The sequence below is a fragment of the Moschus berezovskii genome, chromosome 14, assembly GCF_049115385.1.
Source record: "Moschus berezovskii isolate FMDL1 chromosome 14, NW_MosBer_1.0, whole genome shotgun sequence".
Taxonomy (NCBI): Eukaryota; Metazoa; Chordata; class Mammalia; order Artiodactyla; family Moschidae; genus Moschus; species Moschus berezovskii.
This window is the reverse complement of record NC_142473.1, coordinates 52788054-52813636: the sequence shown is the minus strand read 5'-3', so window position 1 is coordinate 52813636 and position 25583 is coordinate 52788054. Positions and strand designations below refer to the sequence as shown.

Here is a 25583-nt window from a genome sequence, read left to right as displayed (position 1 = left end):
TTGTATTAACCATCTGGTGATGTCCATGTGTAGAGTCGTCTCTTGTGTTGTTGGAAGAAGGTGTTTGCTATAACAGTTTTGCTATAACCAGTGCATTCTCTTGGCAAAACATTGTTAGAATCTGCCCTGCTTCATTTTGTACACCAAGGCAAAACTTGACTGTGCCTCCAGGTATCTCTTGACTTCCTACTTTTGCATTCCAGTCCCCTATGATGAAAAAAAAAGTTTTTTTGGTCTTAATTCCAGAAGGTCTAATATTAGGAAGCAATTTAACACTGAATACAATAGTACTTATATCCTATGTGAAAACAACTTTCTTGTCAAACCCCTATGAGGAAAGCACAGGAGAACAAGGAAACTGAAAAGTTGGGATTTAGAGCAGGAACTGTTTTATTGCAAGGATGAAGCAAGGAATGTGAGCGACTCATGCTCAAACTGGAATTCCATCACCTCCACTAGCTTTGTTCATAGTGATACTTCCTAAGGCTCACTTGATTTCACATTCCAGGATGTCTGGCTCTAGGTGCGTGATCACACCATCGTGATCATCTGTGTCATGAAGATATTTTTTGTATAGTTCTTCTGTGTATTCTTGTCACCTCTTAATATCTTCTGCTTCTGTTAGGTCCATACCATTTCTATCCTTTATTGTGGCCATCTTTGCATTAAATATTCCCTTGGTTTCGCTAATTTTATTGAAGAGCTCGCTGGGTTTTCCCATTCTATTGTTTTCCTCTATTGCTTTGCACTGATCACTGAGAAAGGCTTTCTTATCCCTCTTTCCTATTCTTTGGAATTCTGTATTCAAATGAGTATATCTTTCCTTTTCTCCTTTGCTTTTCACTTCTCTTCTTTATACAGCTATTTGTAAGGCCTCTTCAGACAGCAATTTTTCATTTTTGCATTTATTTTTAGAAAACTCAGCAGTAGCGACAGGACTGGAAAAGGTCAGTTTTTATCCAATCCCAAAGAAAGGCAATGCCAAAAAATGCTCAAACTACCACACTATAGCACTCATCTCACACACTAGTAAAGTAATGCTCAAAAATCTCCAAGCCAGGCTTCAGCAATACGTGAACCATGAAATTCCAGATGTTCAAGCTGGTTTTAGGAAAGTCAGAGGAAGCAGAGATAAAATCACCAACATTCGCTGGATCATTGAAAAAGCAAGAGAGTTCCAGAAAAACATCTACTTCTACTTTATTTACTATGCCAAAGCCTTTGACTGTGTGGATCACAATAAACTGTGGAAAATCCTGAAAGAGATGGGAATACCAGATCACCTGACCTGCCTCTTGAGAAACCTGTATGCAGGTCAGGAAGCAACAGTTAGAACTGGACATGGAGCAACCGACTGGTTCCAAATAGGAAAAGGAGTACGACAAGGCTGTATATTGTCACCTTGCTTATTTAACTTATATGCAGAGTACATCATGAGAAATGTTGGGCTGGAGGAAGCACAGACTGGAATAAAGATTGCCTGGAGAAATATCAATAACCTCAGATATGCAGATGACACCACCCTTATGGCAGAAAGTGAAGAGGAACTAAAGAGCCTCTTGTTGAAAGTGAAAGAGGAGAGTGAAAAAGTTGTCTTAAAGCTCAACATTCAGAAAACTAAGATCATGCCATCTGGTCCCATCACTTCATGGGAAATAGATGGAAAAACAGTGGAAACTGGCTGATTTTATTTTTCCGGGCTCCAAAATCACTGTGGGTGGTGATTGCAGCCATGAAATTAAAAGACGCTTACTCCTTGGAAGGAAAGTTATGACCAACCTAGACAGCATATTAAAAAGCAGAGACATTACTTTCCAACAAAGGTCCATCTCATCAAGTCCATGGTTTTTCCAGTGGTCATGTATGGATGTGAGAATTGGACTATAAAGAAAGTTGAGTGCCGAAGAATTGATGCTTTTGAACTGTGGTGTTGGTGAAGACTTTGAGAGTCCCTTGGACTGCAAGGAGATCCAACCAGTCCATCCTAAAGGAGATCAGTCCTGGGTGTTCATTGGAGTTACTGATGCTGAAGCTGAAACTCCAATACTTTGGCCACCTGATGCAGAGAGCTGACTCATTGGAAAAGACCCTGATGCTGGGAAAGATTGAGGGCAGGAGGAGAAGTGGAAGACAGAGAATGAGATGGCTGGATGGCATCACTGACTCGAGGTACATGAGTTTGAGTGAACTCCGGGAGTTGGTGATGGACAGGGAGGCCTGAGGCCTGGCATGCTGCAGTTCATGGGGTCACAAAGAGTCTGACACAACTGAGCAACTGAACTGAATTGATTATTTATTTGAAAATGGTAACTAAATCACAAAGAACAAGTATTATAAATGTACCATATGGCTAAAATGATGATAAGCTGTATCAAATATTAGTAAAGATGTCCAGTAATAAAGATTCTTATATTTCACCATTGAATATAATTGAACTAACATTTTAGAAATGCATTACACCACTTACTATCATTGGCAATACCCGATGAATTAGCAATACGAGTTTTAGACGCAGAAATCGTCACTCTAAGTGCACCAGGATACATACACAAGAATGTTTAAAATTGTGTTCTTCATAATCAAATCTTCTCAATGCCCATAAACACAGAATGGGTAAAGAAGCTATAGTATATTCATACCATAGTATATGATGCAAAAAAGAACATAAGCATGATAGATGTACAAAAAATATTCTAGTCAAAAATTCACAAGAAGTAAAACAGAAAAAAATCGATACTATGTACTTCCAATTATATAAAATTGAAAAATCAGCAAAACTAAAAGGTTTAAGAATGAGTGCTTAAGTTGTAAACATATATAGAAAAAAATATATAATTACTTTAGCTCTTAATGTAGAGATTATCTTTAGGAAGAGTGAGAGATTGTAATGGTGAAGGAACACAACACAAGACTTGTAGGAATGAGAAATTGTTTATTCATCTAGAAGTTATTTTCATGAGCTTTACAAAAATTGATTATTTTCACTTTTCTGTGTGAGAATTATATTTCAAAATCAAAGAAAATACCTGCACTAGTGGTTATATTACTTGCTTCTAATCACCTGAATCAATGTTTAAATTCTAATTATTTATTCTTATGAAAGTTAAGATAATTACTTTGCTTGTATTTTCTCCAGAACTGTCAATTCTTACTAACTGACCTATTTCTAATCTTCTATTTTAGAGACAAAAATTAGTTGCTCTATTATTACACCTTGTCATTGGTCTCTTTAGCTAATTATAAGCTAAAATACTTGACAGTCAACCCACAGGCATATTATACCCTACATACCTCATTTGAAAACTACTTTTTATGTATGATGATGTCCTTTTATGGTTTATGTTGTTTGTCTTTTCTCACACTCCAGAAGATAAATGAAGCCAGGCATTCTGATGCATATGGAATGTGTTTGTTTGTTTTTTGTTGTTGATACAGCTAGGTTGATTTTTCTTATTGAACTTTTCAAATGTATGTGCTTTTTCTAGTAAAATTTATGCACTTTGGCACATTTTTGCACTTTATATTTTTGAATATGGTTCTCCCAATTCTAGCATAATTAATTGGTTGTTGTCATCACATTCCATTTGCCTTGGTTTCTTATTCAGGGATATCACAACTTTTTATCTGTATTCTGTGCACATACATGCTGCAACCTCTTGGAGAGAATTCATATATTTGCTGTTTTACTTCTTTTGAGAGGTGGGTGTCTTCATCAGTTATTCATTATGCACTATGGTTGCCACAGCTTTTTGAAACTTTTAATGCTGCAACGGATTTAAAATTAACTAAGTTTTTGTCACCTCATTAAAGAAATTTTTGTACGTCTGAGATTCACTAACATATTGCTTTATAACTTACCTCAGTGTATTTTTCCTTTCTTCATATACCTCAGGTTTATAAAAATTTTGTTAAAACCTTAGTGCAGGACTTCCCTGGCAGTCCGGTGGTTAAGACTCCATCCTTTTAATACAGGGGACACAGGTTCAATCCTTGGTCAAGAGCAAACATTCCAAAGATTCCACATCCTGCTCAGTATCTAACCTACCTGAGGTCAGTTGCAAAAGTACATTATGACACAAGTTCATTCTGCTTTATTCAACAAAATTATTTCTTCCAAAATAATTATCTGCTTCTGCCTCTTAAATGACATGATTCCTTTTTCTTTCTTTCTTTCTTTTTTTTTTGTAGTGAAATGTTGGGTTATTTCTTTCTTTGCCTATGCATTAGTTTACAACTACATATTCAGATATCTCTCTTTGTTTACTACTTTCTTCTTAAAAGTTTTCATATTACCCTAAAGTCTCTATATTTGTTGGCTTTGAATACCATTGATCAACAACAAAAAATGTCTTATTGTTCATTATTCAATGTCACTTTTCTGAAGTTTGAAGAAGTGTCAAGCATTACCTTACTGTTGATAAAAGCACCAATTAACACAGTTCCTCTACTCAAGATACTTGCAGTATGAAATTTCTAAATGCAGTGAAAATGTATTTGTATATGTGTTCAGTGCTAGAACTGAAGGTCCAATTTCAAGCAAAACTCAAATTGGGTAAAATCATTAAAATATTTCTCTCTGGAAGGATGTTTTCTATTTAGATACCAATTGGATTTTTTGGCTTAAAAAATGTATATTTTTGAATATACTTAAAATTTCTATTAGCATTTTTTAATTTATACTTTCATGTGAAAACTCCTCAGTGTTTATAGACTTTGGTCAGCATCATACAGATTTTATATTTTTGATATTGATATTTCTAATTTTACATAGTTTATATATTCATCAGTTATTCAGAGAAAGTAGACAAAAATAGATAAGTAATTTTAAAAAGTCAAAATATAGATTCATGAACAAATATTAGAAAGTGAAACATAGCTAGAATTATAGCTTTGAATTGGTTTTGAAAATATTGATATATTTCATGGTGCTTGAAAATTACTGGAAATGAAGTGCTGTTTTCTTCAATTTTGCTGTCAATATGTGTTACTAGAAGGGAAATTCTAGGTTTAAATAAACGGGACCAAACAAGAATAACAGAAACAATTTGAAACCTCAGCATAAGAGAGCTTGTTCTTTCTGTGAATAGCAAACCAAAGTTTTTAAGTGTTTGAGGATTTGTTAAATTATCAGCATTTGAGCTTTAAAGATTGTTTTCAGATGTAGATATTCATTCATGATGTAACTTTTCACCATATTAAAGTTACTACTTTAAACTAAAATCTCTACAGAAGGAGCCACTAATGTCTTTTGGAGAACATCATTTTCAGGACATGGTCACGAATTTGTTTGGTCTTCACTCCATAGACGATTGGGTTGAGAAAAGGTGGAACTAACAGGTAAAGGTTAGATAAAAGGATATGAACGTATGGTGGTATGTGAGAACCAAACCTGTGTGTGAAGAAAGAGAAGAAGCCAAGGAGGTAGAACTGCAGGAAGACACAAATATGAGCGATGCATGTATTAAAGGCTTTCAATCTTGCTTCCTTATGGGGTAGTTGAAAGACAGTGACAAAAATCTGAACATAGGACAAAGTGATAAAGCTGATGTCAAATCCTAAGATAGTAAAGGCAACAAACAGACCTAATATCTTGTTGATCCGTATATCTTCAGTAGCCAGCTTCACAATGGCCATGTGCTCACAGTAAGAGTGGGAGATGACTGTGGTTCGGTAGAATTTAAGACGATATTTGATGAGCACTATGCATGGTGCTACAAGAACGACAGCCCTGACTATCACACCAATTCCAATGTAAGTCAAGAGTTTTTGGGAGAAGATACTGGCATGTCTCAAGGGGTTACAGATGGCCACATAGCGATCTAGGGCCATGGCCAGTAAAACACCTGATTCAGTTGCCTGGAATGAGTGAATAAGCCACATTTGTAGAAGACAGACATCAAAGGAAATCTCTGTCAAACGAAGCCAAAAGATGCCTAACATTTTGGGGAGAATACATGTGCTAAGTGCAATGTCTGTGGCCCCCAACATGGCCAGAAAAATATACATTGGACTATGAAGGCTGCTTTCATATTTGATTATCACTAAAATTAGTGTATTCCCAATCATTGCCATAAGGTACATGAAACAGAATGGAATCCCAATCCAACACTGCACTGACTGCAGGCCAGGAATCCCGATGAGTGTTAGTACAGACGGCATGAAGACTGAGCCATTGGGTCTGAGCATGGCGATCTGAGCAGTAGAATCAAGAAGTGCTTCTTCTATGTCATCTTTTAATTCTTGTTAAGACTGCAAAATTAAAAATTAGAATGAATTATTTTGGCAAAATATACTTTAGTTAGATTAGGAGGATACCATCTTACTTTCTCTGCCCAATGACTCCTTTCTAATTTTCCATCTCTTTTCTCAGTGTCTTTAAGTAAACAATCATCAGATTTTATGTTTCTGCATGCCTTTATTTTTTTTTCAGTGAGAAAAATTAAGTGGACTGTATGGCTTCTTTCTGGTCCATGACTACTGAAAGAAATTCCCCTTAGCTTGTGATTTTGTGCTTGCTAATCATCATCAGTGCTTTTTTTCTTTCTTGGTCACCTACCTATTGGAATTGAGGGAAAAATTCATTTAATTCAAAGTAATGAATTTGAAGACTAGACTGTACCCAGTCTTGCATGAAGGATCTATAGTAGTGGTAAATCATTCTGTTTGATCATAATTGGAGAGCAAGTTTGATTAGAATATTTTTCAGTTTTTCAGCTTGCTATTTTTTTTCTCTTAAATTGGTTTCTTCTTGGCCAGATCCCTCTGAAATACACTGTCTCAGAGTGCTTTCACCTAATTATTCAAATCTTCACTGTTTTCCCCAAAATGAGCCACACATCTTTACCTTCCTCTACTTAAGCTCTCAGAAAATAAATCCATTACTTTTAAATTCATGGGTGTTATCCCCTTATCCTTAGCAGTTCCTTTAAGATTTGTTCTCACTATGCCCTGCTATGTGCACATCACATGTATTCAATTTCAAGTGTCAACCTAAGCCTTCTGTTCTTCTCCTTCTTTACCAATAACCATTAGGTCTGGAAAGCTTTTTTTTTTTTATTTGCAGTAACATAAGAACTTGTATTAAATGTAATGTTTCCTTTACTTACAGTCGTATGCATCTAATAGCCACTCAAAATACAATTTCTGCAGTTAACATTTTTCTTTTACACAATTGTATTTCACAGGACCAGATTCATCTCCTTCTTTGTCTCTGCCCTTCAGTAGTTACTTCATTCATACCACTATTCGCTTTCAGGACCTCCTATAAGTGACTTTGTCTTCTTATTTTCCAAACTCTTTGGGGTTTTCTCAGGCTGCCAATTCCCTACTATTTCTTCTGTGAATACATGTATATTGCTGTGTGGTGTGTTTAACCCCAGGAAAAGCAAAATATTAATTTACTAACTATTAAATTTTTTTGACTAATTATAAAGCTCCTTTTTGGAACCGTTAAAGCAAATATAAAACAAAGACTATGAGAAAGTCTTAAAACAACAGATTTGGAATAAGGAAAATCTGTTCATATTCTCTCCATCATCCTCCAAGTTGTCTCCCCTGTTAAGCTTAGATTCTCTCACAGACAAAAAGATATATCTATCCTGCTGCTGCTGCTGCTAAGTCGCTTCAGTCGTGTCTGACTCTGTGCGACCCCATAGACGGCAGCCCACCAGGCTCCCCGTCCCTGGGATTCTCCAGGCAAGAACATTGGAGTGGGTTGCCATTTCCTTCTCCAATGCATGAAAGTGAAAAGTGAAAGTGAAGTCGCTCAGTCATGTCCGACTCTTCGCGACCCCATGGACTGCACCCTACCAGGCTCCTCTGTTCATGGGGTTTTCCAGGCAGGAGTACTGGAGTGAGTTGCCATTATCCTACCTGAGGTCAATTGCAAGAGCATCTGTTGCTTATTTTTCTCTATGAACAAGGCTTTCCTTTTGGACACTCATGTTTAGGAATTCTTCTTGGAGCAAATACACAATATACTAAAGCAGATTTTTTCAAATCAGAAATGAATATTTGAGTTTATTTCCTAATGATTTTATTAAATACATATTAATTAAGCATCCACTATAATCAAAGTATTATTTGCATCAACTGCAGAACAAATATCAATGTATTTATCATGTAACTATGAAGTACTTACTTTGTGCTGAGTGCTTGAAACTCAAAACGTAGTGTCAACCACTGTTAAATGTGTTATATTATTTATTTGTTTGTCAATTTTTAATTTTTTCTTTATTTTCCTCTGACTATTATATTGGCATCATTACCTTATTTTATTAACGAAAAGCTAAGACTTTTTAATTTATAAATAAATATTTGCTGTTGTTCAGTCGCTAAGTCATGTCTGACTCTTTTGCTACCCCATGAACTGTAGCCCTCCTCTGTTCATGGGATTTCCCAGGGAAGTTGAATTGGAATGGGTTGCCATTTCCTCCTTCAGGGGATCTTCCAACCCAGGAATCGAGCCCTCATCTCCTGCACTGAGAGACAGATTCTTTGCCAGTGAGCCACCAGGGAAGCCCATAAGTAAATGTACTTTGTTCTAAATTATATGGGATATTGATCTAGGTAAAACAAAAAAAGCAATTTGTGTCTTCTGAGATTTTACAGATATAAATCAGTAAATATTAGGAGATACATTCAGAGTACAGCTAAATCAGGATGCATTGTATTAAAATACACTAAAGATTTCAATGAGATTATTCCTCTCAGGATCTAAAAGAAGACAACTCTTAGGTTAGCTTCTTAATTTGCCAAATAGTTTTACTACATACATTATAGTACATGTTTGATAGATGCTACTTGCCTGGCATAGGACCCCACTTGGAACATCATGTTATCCACATACTTGCTAACAATCTCTGTGATTTGACTCAAAAATATATGCTGCTCTCTTTATCCAGAATATATGAGAGATTTAACATGGCTGTATAAGGAATACTTGACCTAGAGAATCCATAAAACATGGAAGCCATAGTTCTAGATAAGTTAATATTGTGAATAATTGCAGAAAGGTGAGCAAAAGAGAAAAGAGCAGTAAACAAATGAGCAGATACAGAAATAGAAAAGTGTGCCTTCAATCTAAAAGACAATATCTCTTACGAAAAATGTGGTTATCTTTCCAGATGATAGTCTTATATTCCTAGTGAGAAAGAAAATTCTTATTTTATGGAGAAGACAAATAATTTAAACACGAAATCATTTTCTCTGCCCTTTGACCTCTTCTCTCCCCCTAGATTGCATAGTTTATTTGTCTTAAGCATCAGACCAAACTAGCCCATGGACAGAAATACCTACTTCATTAGAAAGAATATTCTCCTGACACCACAACTCCTTAAAAGGTAACGTTCCTTCTTAATCTTATAAGGGGTTGCAATGACCTGCTAAGTTGTTCTTGGAGATCTGGTTTATAAAAACTGTCAATAATACATCTTTCAAAGTACAACTGTCTATGCCCTAAAGTTTATATAACTGTGCTTTCATGTCTAATAGAGGGAACAGTCCACAAATTTTTCTGAGATGTTGTTCCTGGATTATAATCTTCAGTTTGGCCCAAATAAAATTTTAAATTTGTTTCTTAGATTAATTTTTTTCATTGACTCTAATTTCATGAGTCGTAATGACAATTTTCTTTGGGCAGTGTTTCCTAAGCATGGTACAATTACCACGGTATGTTGTTTAGTTGCTAAGTAGTGTCTGACTCCTTGTGACCTCATAGACTATGGCCCTACTAGGCTCCTCTGTCTACAGGATTTCCCAGGGAAGAATATTGGAGTGGGTTGCCATTGTCTTCTCCAGTGGGTTGGAACTTCCCAACTCAGGGGTTGAACCTAGGTCTTCTACATTCCAGGCAAAGTCTTTACCACTGAGCCACCAGGGGAGCCCACCAAGGTATAAGTCAGATACATTTTTGTTTTGGGGTAACTCTTTGCATTGTAGAGATTTACAACATCCCTGTTTCTTATACATTAGATGTCAGTAACTCTCTCTCATCTTGGCACTAAAAAGGTATTCAGATATCACCAAATATCCCATAGATGTGTAGGGAAAACACATAACCCTGGTTGCTAAATATTGTTATACAGTTACACAGAAAAAGCACTTTTCAATTAATAAGGATGAATGATTATGTACGTTTGATCAAAACAGGCAGAATAAATTGCCTATGGAGGGGAATAATTTTTCAGTAGAAATTATCAGATAAAAGAGACTGAGACAGGCACAGTAAGAGAAAATAATTTGTACAAAAATCACAAGAGCATGTGAGATATGGTGACATTTTCTCCACATAAATATTTTTCACATACAAATCATTTCATAAGCAGAAATGATAGCTAATAAAAGGAAATAATATCAATTGTCAAATGTTTTAAACCAAATGATTTTATATTTTTGGCGGAAGGACACTTGTTTTTTGAAGGTAAAGAATTCACTCTGTTGGCAGTTTAATGAATGGCTTGTAAGACGTGGCGGCTAACGGTAAAGAGACCCAGTCAGAATGATGCTTGTGATAGTCCATACATTGCATTATGAAGTATTATGGTATAGCAAAAGAATAACAAGGAATAAAAATCTGCGAGACTCATTGACTTTATGTAGCAGAAATTAAGGAGAGATGAGGCTAAAGAAGCTTTTTCCTTGAGAATTTCAGCTATGAATGACAAAAGAAAAGCTGAAAGGAACTCTGTATACAAATGTAAGTAGATTTAGAAGACTGCAGAAAGGTATCTTAAGCTCTTGAAATTCATGAGACAGGGTAAATATACCTGGATCATCTTTACAGCATAAACCATGAATTATTAGTGTTACAACTCCACTTTTGAATCAGCTGAATTTAAAGATCTAAAAGATTTAAGGAATTCAGGGTTCTGTCTCCATACTTTCTACAATCTCAGGAATCTTTCCTCTATGAACTCTCTGACATTCACCCACCGGATCTGTCTCAAGTCCTCATGAATATAGAGGACTGTTTGTTTCTGAGGTAGCGTGCCACATTTCAGGACAGCTCCAAGTGTCAAATAGGTATTCTTTATAATGAGCCTTAAATGGCTTCCTACTTAATTTCTTCTTAAAGTCCTAAATCTGCAATCCAATGATATATATTAGCCATAGGTCATGGCAGTTAATTGCCCAGGATCTGCAGTCAGCCAAGAGAGTTTAAAATCTGGGTGCTACTACTTAGGTTTGCCTTCTCTGCAACCAGTTATAAAACTTTGAATAGTATCAGTTTCTTTACTTCTAAAGCAATGTTCATAGATAGAAACTAATTACCATGTTACTTTGATTATTAATGACAAAATCCATCTAAACAGTTGGAAGGAAACATAAAATGTATTGATCTGTCAATAAATGCCAGTTATTAATCAATGCACATTTATCTTCTCACAAATAACTTGTGATATTTAATGAAAACTTTATCTGAATAAGTGTTTCTACTGAATTACTTGAAGGCAAGTTTTTCCTCCATATTTTCCGGTGTGAATGTGAAAGTGAAAGTCACTCAGTCGTGTCCAACTCTTTGTGACCCCACGAACTATACAGTTCATGGAATTCTCCAGGCCAGAATACTGGAGTGGGTAGCCTTTCCCTTCTCTAGGGGATCTTTCTAACCTAGGGATCGAACCCAGGTCTCCCACATTGCAGGTGGATTCTCTACCAGCTAAGCCACAAGGGAAGCCCAAGAATACTGGATTGGGTAACCTCTCCCTTCTCCAGTGGATCTTCCCAACCCAGGAATTGAACTGGGATCTCCTGCATTGCAGGTGGATTCTTTACCAACTGAGCTATCAGGGAAGTAAACATGTATAATTTCCTGACCTTTTAACAAATAAGTTTTCCACTAATCTATCAGCACAGATACCAATCTCTAAATATCTTCTTTTATTTCAACCTCATTTTAAAATCTGTTCCCAAGTGTGGCTTAAGTGATTCAGAAATGTCATGAAAAGCATGAGACACATCTCTCTGGTGACTAAACACTCAGCTACTATAAGGTCATATTACTTTTTTTTTTTACATCCTGGAATTATATTGGATTGCATGACTTGTACATTCTTTTTGAAACCAGTCCTCCAATTTCCCACATTCAGTGCAGAATCTCAAACCCAAAGACTTACCAGGGATCATCTGTGGTAATACAAATAGGAACTATAAAGCAGAAAATGTTCTGACATTTCAGATAGTGAAGAGTGAATGCTTTATACTATAGGATGCACCTGGGGATTATTTTTCACCAATCCCTGGTGAGCTTTCAGGTTCACTGGAGACAGGAATGAAAAAGAAGGCACACTATCATTCAGAGCATGTAAGATTTATCTCTAATAGCTGGTTCTGCATCTAAAAATATTCTCAAACTTTGGTTTCACTTTAGACTGTGAAACAAAATGAACCTCCAGCTAAAAATTCCTGAGGACAGTGCTTCAAGACAGCACAAAACAAGTCAGTGATACTTTTACAAAAATAATGAGACAATAAAGGTAAAACAAACATCTTGAAATGTTCAAAATAATCATCCAAGACATGCTGACAAAGAAGTAAAAAGAAAATATTTTTGTAATCTAATTTTAGTCAGAGAAGCACTGACTTCTTACTTAGTCCCATGGCTGGGGCTGACCTGGGAACATTCACCTCGGAGCCTCAGCTACCAGTCATTTTCTGAGCTTCTTCTATGTAAAATTTGGGACACAAATCTATCCCATATCCAAACCAGCTCTCACCAAATTAGCCCAGTTCTGTTAAGAATTGTTATGAAAGGATAGTATATATTTTTAAAAAAATTAGTGTCTAAAATTTATATCAATTTCCACATGAGAGTTATTTACTTGGTTGAAAGAAAGGTTTGTACCCCACAATAGTGCTTTTAAGCTTCAGTATCAAGAGAAAGAAATAAACTTTGATTCACTGAAAAGAACAAAAGAGAGTGGCTAATAACCCTGGATTACCAGATGATCATACTTGAAGTCACACTGGTTTTGTCCTGTATCATTGGGTTAGGCACTATTTATTAGTCCTGTCCCTTTTGAATTAAAAGACTCTCTGACTTCATCCTCTTATTAAACTGCCATAAAATCATCATCATCCTAGAAAAAGTGGTGGGCTTCCCTGGTGGCTCAGACTGTAAAGAATCTGCCTGCAAAGCAGGAGACCTGATTTCGATTCCTGGTTCTGGAAGATCCCCTGGAGAAGGGAATGGCAACCAACTCCAGTATTCTGGCCTGGTGAATTCTATGGACAGAGGAACCTGGTGGGCTTACAGTTCTTGAGGTCACAGAGTTGGACACAACTGAGCAACTTTCACTTTCAGAAAAAGCAATGGTATAGGATTGTGAGCAGACACACAAGTAAACCAGCTCAGCCTGGATCAGAGTGTGTACGTGCCTTTGCCACTGGGCACTCAGTGATTCAAATGAGCAGGTTGAAATCAGCTGTAGCTGAGCATCTGCACCAGAAAAATATAACACAAAACCAGTACTTAACAGAGTGTGAATAGCCCACTGAAGTAACATGTGAACCAATGATTAAATGAAATATTTTCAGGAAAATCAAGATTACTGCTTTTCAGATAGTACATGAAGCAGGCGGAGGTGAGGACAACAGATTCTGAAGTCTATGCACTACTCTTTATATATATTGCAAAGGCCAATATAGACCTAATGTATGAGTCTCTATATACTTTTTGAAAATATGCAGAAAATGTTTGAACCTGAAGCCATCATAATACAATAGAATGTTAGAAGCATATATATTCTTATATATTACTTAGTTAAAATCTGTTAGTACAGAGGGGGGAAATATGTTTCCTAAACGATTTTTTTTGTTTGTTTTGTGACACATGTATTATAGTTCCTATGAACCCCAAATATCAATAAGAAATTTTCCAAAGCATTTTTAATAGAAATGCATACCTTTGTGAAATAAACTAGGAAACAGAGCAGATTTTCAGAAAATGCACTTATTTCCCAATGTTAAAAAAAAAAAAAACAGAAAAAACAATTTAAAAACATAACCAGTTAGAAATTGAAGTCAAATAGCTTTACTACAGATGGCTAATAAAACTCATCAAATAAGAAGAAATAGGATTAAATGAAATAGGAAAACTAAAAATGAAAAGGGTCTTAACACGCCTATAGTTTTTATGGAATTGTCTGGACAAAGATGGCGATCCTTACCTTTCAGAGAGAGAAGGACCATGGAAAAGCTTATTTGGCCAGAGATCTGCTTACTTGGTGCAAGAGCATATTCAGGTACATTATACAATAGAATATCATTCAAGTATAAAGGTAAATGACATGCTTATTTATATACAGCCCAAAGGAACCTTGAGAACATTAAGTTCAGTTCAGTCGCTCAGTCGTGTCCGACTCTCCGCGACCCCATGAATCACAGCACGCCAGACCTCCCTGTCCATCACCAACTCCCGGAGTTCACTCAAACTCATGTCCATCGAGTCGGTGATGCCATCCAGCCATCTCATTCTCGGTCGTCCCCTTCTCCTCCTGCCTCCAACCTTTCCTAGCATCAGAGTCTTTTCCAGTGAGTCAACTCATCGCATGAGGTGGCCAAAGTATTGCAGTTTCAGCTTTAGCATCAGTCCTTCCAATGAACACCCAGGATTGATCTCCTTCAGAATGGACTGGTTGGATCTCCTTGCAGTATAAGGGACTCTCAAGAGTCTTCTCCAACACCACAGTTCAAAAGCATCGATTCTTCGGCGATCAGCTTTCTTCATAGTCCAACTCTCACATCCATACATGACCACTGGAAAAATCATAGCCTTGACTAGACGGACCTTGGTTGGCAAAGTAATGTCTCTGCTTTTTAATATACTATCAAGGTTGGTCATAACTTTCCTTCCAAGGAGTAAGCATCTTTTAATTTCATGGCTGCAATCAGCATCTACAGTGATTTTGGAGCCCCCAAAAATAAAGTCTGACACTGTTTCCACTGTTTTTCCATCTATTTCCCATGAAGTGATGGGACCAGATGCCATGATCTTCGTTTTCTGAATGTTGAGCTTCAGGCCAACCTTTTCACTCTCCTCTTTCACTTTCATCAAGAGGCTTTTTAGTTCCTCTTCACTTTCTGCCATAAGGGTGGTGTCATCTGCATATTTGAGGTTATTGATATTTCTCCTGGCAATCTTGATTCCAGCTTGTGCTTCTTCCAGCCCAGCGTTCCTCATGATGTACTCTGCATAGAAGTTAAATAAACAGGGTGACAATATACAGCCTTGACGTACTCCTTTTCCTATTTGGAACCAGTCTGTTGTTCCATGTCCAGTTCTAACTGTTTCTTCCTGACCTGCATACAGGTGTCTCAAGAGGCAGGTCAGGTGGTCTGGTAGTCCCATCTCTTTCAGAATTTTCCACAGTTTATTGTGATCCACACAGTCAAAGGCTTTGGCATAGTCAATGAAGCAGAAATAGATGTTTTTTTGGAACTCTCTTGCTTTCTCCATGATCCAGCGGATGTTGGCAATTTGATCTCTGGTGCCTCTGCCTTTTCTAAACCCTGCTTGAACATCTGGGAGTTCACGGTTCACATATTGCTGAAGCCTGGCTTGGAGAATTTTGAGCATGACTTTACTAGCGTGTGAGATGAGTGCAATTGTGTGGTAGTTTGAGCATTCTTTGGCATTGCCTTTCTTTGGGATTGGAATCTCTAAGTGTTTTCTTTGTTCATTATTCTTTCTCTCTTATTTTTAATTATCTTGATAGAACTGCATATCAATTGATAGGTAGATATCTTTCTAATCTTTATTTCTTATCTTTTCTTTTCATTATTCTTTCTTTCTAAGAAGAAAGCCAGACGTAGAAGGCCAAATATTGTTTCATTCCACTTATATGAGATGTCCAGGGTAGTAAAATCACAGACATAGAAAGTCAATGAGTGGTTGCCCTGTAAATGGGGCAGGAGAATGAGAAGTAGCTACTAAGGGGAGTGGAATATCTTTATTAGGATGGTGAAAATGTTCTGGAATTTGATAGTAGTGTTGGTTTTGCAATTTTTTGAACATTCAAAAACCAGTGACGTGTACTCTTTTTAAAATTTTTTTTTAAAATTTACTTATTTTAATTGGAGGCTAATTACTTTACAATATTGTATTGGTTTTACCATACATTGACATAAATCCACCCCAGGTGCACATGTGTTCCCCATCTTGAACCCCCCTCCCACCTCCCTCCCCATACCTTTGAATCAGTTCTAATGATGTGAATGAAACTGGAGCCTATTATACAGAGTGAAGTAAGCCAGAAAAAAAATCACCAATACAGTGTACTAACGCATATATATGGAATTTAGAAAGATGATAATGATAAGCCTGTATACGAGACAGCAAAAGAGACATAGATGTATAGAACAGTCTTTTGGACTCTGTGGGAGTGGGCGAGGGTGGGATGATTTGGGAAAATGGCATGGAAACATGTATATTATCATATGTGAAATGAATCACCAGTCCAGGTTCAATGCATGATACAAGATGCTTGGGGCTAGTGCACTGGGATGACTTGTACTCTTTAAAGGGTGAGTTGGTATGTAAATTGTATCTCAATGAATTAAAAAAATTTTTTTTGAGTCAGTATGTTATAGAAAGAACATACTAGAAAAATTACTACATGCATGCTTTTAAATTTCCGTTCCGTTCCGTCGCTCAGTCGTGTCCGACTCTTTGCGACCCCGTGGACTGTAGCCTACCAGGCTTCTCCGTCCATGGGATTCTCCAGGCAAGAATACTGGAGTGGGTTACCGTTTCCTTCTCCAGGGGATCTTCCCGACCCAGGGATTGAACCTGGGTCTCCCCCATTGGAGGCAGATGCTTTAACCTTAAATTTAGGATATAGCAAATAAATGTGGTGACATGAAATGATGATCAAAATGGCAGCTAAGCTCAAATGTAATTGTTAAATATTTATTCAGGGGAGAAAGGTTATATAAGAACTCTGACTTTTTACCCATTTTTTTTTTGGTAAACCTTAAACTGTTCTAAACTGTAGTAATTAAAGATAATTTAAGGAATTTAATTTAAGGAATAATTGTAGAATAATTATTCTACAACTATGAAACTATTGTATGATTAAATTATTTGGGTTTGGAACACCTCTTCTTCCACATGTTTTTTAGTGCATGCCTGCTCATTCTTTCAGTCACGTCCAACTCTTTGCAACCCATTGGACTGTAGACTGCCTGGCTCCTCTGTCCATGGAATTTTCCAGGAAATAATACTAGAGTGGGTTGATATTTCCTACTCCAGGGAATCTCCCTGACCCAGGGATTGAACCTGCATCTTTTGTATCTCCTGCACTATCAGGGACATTCTTTACCATTGTGCCACCTGAGAAGGCTTTGTCTTCTTTAGGAAACCATGGAGATTATCCTACTGTGAAAATAAATTCTCATTATGAAATTTGTGATAGAATTTTTGTGCATTCATTTTCTAAATCCTCAGCAATTTGTATTTATTTATATTTAAAATGTGTCATATATGTGTGGGTCAGGAGTATACATATAAGTTACACATGAGATCTATATGAAAAAAGAAGTTAAATACAGAGAAAATGTTGTGAAACGTGCTATGAGAGCTATTAGAAGGGATAAAGACAGAAAGGAAAATGTTCTAAATTCCTTAAAGGAAATGCCTAAGTTCTAAAAGCAGGAGAGCATTCAGCAGGTTAAAAAACTATACATGTTGATATACATAAGATCAGGAATGAGATACAGATTCATCAAGTACTTTCTGTCGAAAAATCCACTCATTTGTATGAAAAATGCCAGCAAATAAAAGATGAAAAATGTATTACTTTGTTCTTTATAGGCTCTTATGTAAGGTTGAAAAAAGGAATAATATCCCCTGGAGGAGGAAATGGCTACCCACTCCTATATGCTTGCCTGGAGACTTTCATGGACAAAGGGAACTAGTAGACCACAATCTAGGGGGTTACAAAGAGTTGGACACAAGTGAACACGCTCACACACAACAATAGAGAGAAGGCAATTTATTTGAGAATTTGTTTTTAAAATAATCACTGAGACCTGTACATTTTATAGAACTGAGGACAACAGCAAAAACAAATGCTATTTCTGGCTTGACTGAGTGAGTAAACAATGGTAACCATTTCTAAATTGAGAATATTTTTCAAAAGTACTTGATAAAAAATACGATTTATCCTGATGTGCAATATTTTTCAAGAATAGTACAATAAACTCCCTTATACAATTTACCCAGGGTCACAAATGATTTTTCACTTTGCCCCGTTTTGCTTAATCACTCAACAAATGACTAGATAGATGGACTGATAGGTAGATAATTGGATAGATTATTTTTCTGAAGTATTTTCGAGTAAACTAGAGACATAATATTCCTTTACACCTATTTTGATATATATTTCCCTAGGAAAAGATTAATCTATTGTATAACTACAGTAGTATAGCCAATATCAGGACATTTAGCACTAAAGAAATAATACAACCTAAATATTAGTTCATATTCCAAGTTTGAAAATAGTTCAAAGACTTCTATACCTTTATTTTCTTGCCCCAAATCCAATTCAGATACACAGTGCATTTAATATTCATGTCCTTTTAGACTTCTTTAACCCATAGCAATTTCTTTGACTTGATACATTTTCTCCTTTGTTTTGTTTCATTTCTGAGAATTCATTGACTTAATATTTTAAAAGTTTATGTTGAAGTCAACACACAATGTACAGAAATTACAGCTTAAATAATTTTTCACAGTTCAGTTCAGTTCAGTCGCTCAATTGTTTCCAACTCTTTGTGACTCCATGAATCACTGCACACCAAGCCTCCCTGTCCATCACCAACTCCAGGAGTTCACTCAAACTCATGTGCATCGAGTCGGTGATACCATCCAGCCATCTCCTTCTCTGTCATCCCCTTCTCCTCCTGCCCCCAATCCCTCCCAGCCTCAAGGTGTTTTCCAATGAGTCAACCCTTCCCATGAGGTGGCCAAAGTAATGGAGTTTCAGCTTCAGCATCAGTCCATCCAATGAACACCCAGGACTGATCTCCTTTAGGATGGACTGGTTGGATCTCCTTGCAGTCCAAGGAACTCTCAAGAGTCTTCTTCAGCACCACAGTTCAAAAGGATCAATTTTTCGGCACTCAGCTTTCTTCACAGTCCAACTCTCACATCCACAAATGACCACTGGAAAAACCATAGCCTTGATGAAACGGACCTTTGTTGGCAAAGTAATATCTCTGCTTCTTAATATGCTGTCTAGATTGGTCATAACTTTCCTTCCAAGGAGTAAGCGTCTTTTAATTTCATGACTGAAATCACCATCTGTAGTGATTTTGGAGTCTAGAAAAATAAAATCTGACATTATTTTCGCTGTTTCCCCATCTATTACCCATGAAGTGATGGGACCAGATGCCATGATCTTAGTTTTCTTAATGTTGAGCTTTAAGACAACTTTTTCACTCTCCTCTTTCACTTTCATCAAGAGGCTTTTTAGTTCCTCTTCACTTTCTGCCATAAGGGTGGTGTCATCTGCATATCTGAGGTTATTGATATTTCTCCCGGAAATTTTGATTCCAGCTTGTGCTTTTTCCAGCCCAGTGTTTCTCATGATGTACTCTGCATAGAAGTTAAAGAAGCTGGGTGACAATATACAGCCTTGACATACTCCTTTTCTTATTTGGAACCAGTCTGTTGCTCCATGTCCAGTTCTAACTGTTGCTTCCTGACCTGCATACAGGTTTCTCAAGAGGCAGGTCAGGTGGTCTGGGATTCCCATCTCTTTCAGAATTTTCCACAGTTTATTGTGATCCACACAGTCAAAGGCTTTGGCATATTCAATGAAGCAGAAATAGATGTTTTCCTGGAACTCTCTTGCTTTCTCAATGATCCAGAGTATGTTGACAGTTTGAAATCTGGTTCCTCTGCCTTTTCTAAAACCAGCTTGAACATCTGGATTTTCACAGTTCACGTATTGCTGAAGCCTGGCTTGGAGAATTTTAAGCATTATTTTAATAGTGTGTGAGGTAAGTGCAATGGTGCAGTAGTTTGAGCATTCTTTGGCATTGCCTTTCTTTGGTATTGGAATGAAAATTGACCTTTTCCTGTCCTGTGGCCACTGCTGAGTTTTCCATATGTGCTGGCATATTGAGTGTAGCACTTTCACAGCATCATCTTTCACAAAGTAGGCATAAATATGTAACAATCCAGTTGAAGAATACATTACTTGCACCTAGAAGCCCCTTTCTGAATTGTTCATTATATCATCTTCTGCAAGTAAAGGGAAAGATGTATGCTCACAATTTCCCTGTTTTATGATTCTTACTCTCATTATCCAGGTAGAGTTCACAGTCCTGTTAACAGAGAATTGACATGTGCTATTGGGCTGGAAGAAGCACAAGCTGGAATCAAGATTGCTGGGAGAAATATCAATAACCTCAGATATGCAGATGACACCACCCTTATGGCAGAAAGTGAAGAGGAACTAAAAAGCCTCTTGATGAAAGTGAAAGAGGAGAGTGAAAAATTTGGCTTGAAGCTCAACATTGAAAAAACGAAGATCATGGCATCTGGTCCCATCACTTCATGGGAAATAGATGGTGAAACAATGGAAACAGTGTCAGACTTTATTTTTTTGGGCTCCAAAATCACTGCAGATGCTGATTGCAGACAGGAAATTAAAAGACGCTTACTCCTTAGAAGGAAAGTTATGACCAACCTAGACAGCATATTAAAAAGCAGAGACATTACTTTGTCAACAAAGGTCCATCTAGTCAAGACTATGGTTTTTCCAGTGGTCATGTATGGATGTGAGAGTTGGACTGTGAAGAAAGCTGATCGCCGAAGAATTGATGCTTTTGAACTGTGGTGTTGGAGAAGACTCTTGAGAGTCCCTTGGACTGCAAGGAGATCCAACCAGTCCATTCTAAAGGAGATCAATCCTGGGTGTTCATTGGAAGGAAGTTTCATGCTGGGGCTGAAACTTCAATACTTTGGCCACATCATGTGACGAGTTGACTCACTGGAAAGGAGTCTGATGCTGGGAGGGATTGGGGGTGGGAGGAGAAGGGGACGACAGAGAATGAGATGGCTGGATGGCATCACCAGCTCGATAGACATGAGTTTGAGTGAACTCCGGGAGTTGGTGATGGACAGGGAGGCCTGGCGTGCTGTGATTCATGGGGTCGCAAAGAGTCGGACACGACTGAGTAACTGAACTGAACTGAATAGGATCCTAAAACCAGCTAACATGCTGGCAGATTGATTAAAAACCACAACAAATATAGCAAACAGAAAACTCAAGAATCTCAAATAGCATGTTGTTTTATTATGTTGTGAAATACTGTTACCATTCACAAAAAGTAAAACAGCAAAGTAATATTTATGGTACATTTTACGAACTGAACATTTTTACCATTTGGATACGGATCTGCTTGGTCTTTGCACCATAGACAAGTGGGTTGAGAAATGGAGGGACCAGCAAGTAAATGCTAGAAATGAGAATATGGATAAAAGTGGGGATGTGAGAACCAAACCTATGCGCGAAGAAGGAGAAGAAGGCAAGGATATAGAACTGGAGGAAGACACAGATGTGAGCGACACAAGTGTTGAATGCTTTCAACCTAGCTTCCTTCTGGGGCAGACGAAAAACTGTGATAAATATCTGTACATAGGACAATGTAATGAAAGAGAGATCAAACACTGCAATGTTGAAAGCCACAAATAAACCGTAGATTTTGTTGACCTGGATATTTCCTGCAGCCAGTTTCACAATAGCCATATGCTCACAGTAGGAGTGGGAGACGACTGTTGTGTAGTAAAATTGCAATCGGGATTTTATCAATACTAGGCAAGGGGCTACAAGAATGGCAGCCCTGAGTGTTACTGCAGCTGCTATTTGAGAAATGAGGTGGGGGGTGAAGATGGCAGCATGTCTGAGTGGGTAACAGATGGCTACATAGCGGTCCAGGGCCATGGCCAGCAAGATGCCTGACTCTATGCCCTGAAATGTGTGAATGAGCCACATTTGAAGCAGGCAGGAATCAAAATATATCTCTGGTACATGAAACCAGAAGATTCCAAGCATCTTGGGCACAATACTGGTAAGAAGTGCAATATCAGTTACCCCTAGCATGCCTAGGAAAATGTACATGGGCTCATGGAGGCTGGGCTCCAATTTGATGATGATCAGAAGCAAAGAATTTCCAATCATAGCAATGAGATACATAATACAGAATGGAATCCCAATCCAACATTGCACAGACTCTAGGCCTGGGATCCCTATTAGTGTCAACACAGAAGGCTTGAAGACTGTGATGTTAGAAATGGACATAGTGTCCTAGAGTCTCCTGATGCAAACAAAAGAATTTCTAAGTCAGTGCTACTTCCTCTTTTAATTTCTATTTTCATCCAAAGGCACAATATTGAATGCATGATTTTTGCTAGAACACTAAGATCATGTCATCCACCTCATTCAAATATAGAGGGTAAAAGGAAGATCCATAATGATACAACATTTTTTAAAGACAGACATCCGCAAGCCCTAAAAATGTGATTTGCCACTGCATTAGATAGCACTAGCACTAGTCACTAGTCAAACTCCCAAGTAAGGGGATCAACTACTGACTCATCTGTGATTTCACTTCAGACCTGTGGACAAAAATAATACTCCTGTTTGTTTTGTTGGCAGTTACATTTTAGGCAGAGGTTGATAATTTGCTCCCTACTCCGCATTCCAATTTCTGCTTTAGTGCTCTGTTATCCTCAGTTGTTTCTTAGTCTAAAACAGTCAGTTCGGACTGGCAAAAACTCAGGCTTTACCGTTACTAGCTTGTCACCTGAAATAAAAACATATTTGTTTATGTAGTGATCTATATTATGTATCTCTATTGAAGACTAGATATCTTTCAGAGGAATGGGAAGGAAGAGTTTTAGAAAAGATCACTCAAATCCAAAGTTTCTTGCCACCTTTTTACATTTCTAGTAAAACTGTATTAGATTTGCCTATATTTCCAACAGCTGAAATAACTAAGTTTTTGACTTTAAAATGAATAAAATACATTACTGAATTCACATTAAATAGAGTGGAGGGACCTTTAGGAAACAAGAGACACAGTATCAACTGAATAGAGAGGTAAGAGGACTCATTCTTAATGGACTAAGAATATAAGAACATGGGTAAAAGCAAATTTAACAGAGTCTTCTCTTTTGGGTTTAAACCTTTCAGAGCTTTAATTAGCATGAGATTTGACTAATTTAAGCTCATTAATTGTTCATGAAAAATAGTCTGAAACCCTTGAGCCATTTTTTCTGAGCTCAGGCATAAAAATTCAATAGAAAATGAAGGGATGGAAGGATGCGCCCCTTAAAAGATGTCAAATATAGAACCACACACAGGAGACAGAATGCTCACCTCAGGATTTCAGAAATGTTTAAGAAGAGAAATTTAGAACAAGTGAAAAAATGTAATCATTACTCAACTCACTACAAATGATTTTTTTGGAAAACTTGGGATCTTACCCATTATATCAAAGTGGCTAATCTGATCAAAATCATTTCCTGTCAAGCACTGCATATTTTAAATCAAGAAATTATCAAACTGAACATTAGAGAAATGTTTGTAAGTTTGTGAAAATAGGGTTAGGTTTTTTCATTTTTTCATAGACTCTCCAATAAAGTTGTTTCATGTGAGTAAACTCGTGATCAGTTAACCCTACACTGAATGTCAACAAATGGGTCAATAATGCAGGAAGCAGCTGTGGTTCCTGCTGCCAAACCACAAATGGAAGACTCAAGAGGTCATTTTAATGCTATAGCTTGTATCAGTTGACATATATTTATCATAGACTAGTCATTAAAATAAACAATTGGATATCCATAGGTTTGTTCCCCAATGACTAATTTTATATCAATCCATGCATACTTGACTCTAACAATAGTCAAGTTGTTCCTTCTAAAACATAATTAGAATTAGAATGGAAATCCACAGTATTTAACTTTTTGAAGAGGCAGGAGCAATATTTGAGCATGATCTGATAATTACAGATAGTGGAATGGCAGGTGGGAAGTACATAACTGAGTACAGAGTTGACTGCATGAAGTGATTACTATTGAAAAAGCTGACAATGAAACATTGCAGAGGTAAACTTGGGAACAGTGAGACTTACTTGCTAGTTGTTGAGTGCCCGTTCTGCTTTTACCAGATATCTGAAAAGTATTGTCAGTTCTTCATATTGACATCTCTCAACATTTATAACACACTGACTCTGCTCGATGGACATGAGTTTGAGTGAACTCTGGGAGTTGGTGATGGACAGGGAGGCCTGGAGTGCTGTGATTCACGGGGTCGCGGAGAGTCGGACACGACTGAGCGACTGAACTGAACTGAACTGAACTGACTCTGCTCATTCCTGTGTGTTCTGTGTTCTCAGTCCCTCTTCATTCTATTTGGACTCCCTGCAACAGCACACAGTCAATGTTAGGAATGTGAATCCATTTGGTGCTGGGGCCATCTGCGATGAGTAGATATCTCTTTTTAATAGACATACTCCATCTTTCATACCTTTGTCTGAGATCATGTTTTTGCATTCATTCTCTAATAAAACCAAAGGCAATATCTGTATTACTTGGAGGCATAGCATCAATTTGTTCAGCTTGAATTGAAGAAGAAAGCTGCTAAACATCAGTTTAACATTCTCTACTAAATGTGTGGAGAAAGAATATTTATAAACATAAAATGAGGCGTTTATTAGCCACCAGGTAAACCACAAGGGATCCATTAAATTTTAGTTATGTCCTCTTGGGTTCATCCACACTTAATATACCTGAAATTATTACTACAACTTACAGATATCTCCTTGTTCTTTTTTTCTTTTGCATAAAATTCTAAATAAGAGATATTTATATACACCAGTGTTCATTTAATAAGTTGAGTTCTTTTTCTGCCTTCCTCATTTCTCAAAGGAAAAAACAAACATAAAGTCTACTACTACTATAGACATGTTTCTTTGACAATGAATTCTACTTAAGTAAATAACCTGGAATAATTCCTTTCAATCAGACAATTTGGGAAGAAAAATCTGTATCTGTAATGTTCTTTAATTATGCACCTTATTTCCTGCAGTCTCATTCCTTTGATTTGTATTTTATTGAGACTATTTTTGTACATTCAGTAAATTTTTTTTGGTGAATTTCTCAGAATGACCAATTGTGGTGGACCTTTCTAAATCCTACCAGTTGGAGTTCTGAGTAAACAGTTGCACACATAACTATATTTTTTCCACCCCTCCATTTATAACTTCCCTTCTGTTGCTCATCTCTTCCTTCAAAAGAAATAGTTACGTGTGTCAATATATGAAGGAATCATTCCATGTTCTGTTAATGAAGAAAAGTATTTCTTCAAATTTTTGGAAATGCAGAGAGATGAATTGATATAACTTTTATCATGTGTACAAATAATAAGTTCTAAGAAAGTCTTATGCGTAAGATACCTTTCTCTTTGAAGTATTTTACCCAGTTTCTAGACTTTATTATATGTAACTAAGGCCACCTCATGCAAAGAGTTGACTCACTGGAAAAGACTCTGATGCTGGGAGGGGTTGGGGGC

The 25583-nt window shown here is 37.0% G+C and overlaps 2 protein-coding genes across 2 annotated transcripts; both read right to left on the bottom strand.

The window, feature by feature from the left end:
• Positions 1-5238: 5238 nt before the first annotated feature.
• LOC129553931 (olfactory receptor 52A5-like) lies at positions 5239-6186 on the bottom strand. The gene has a single exon (XM_055422610.2). The coding sequence runs from the start codon at positions 6184-6186 to the stop codon at positions 5239-5241; it is 948 nt and encodes a 315-aa protein (XP_055278585.2).
• Positions 6187-21371: 15185 nt separating this feature from the next.
• Positions 21372-22310, bottom strand: LOC129553929 (olfactory receptor 52A1). The gene has a single exon (XM_055422609.1). The coding sequence runs from the start codon at positions 22308-22310 to the stop codon at positions 21372-21374; it is 939 nt and encodes a 312-aa protein (XP_055278584.1).
• Positions 22311-25583: the final 3273 nt, after the last annotated feature.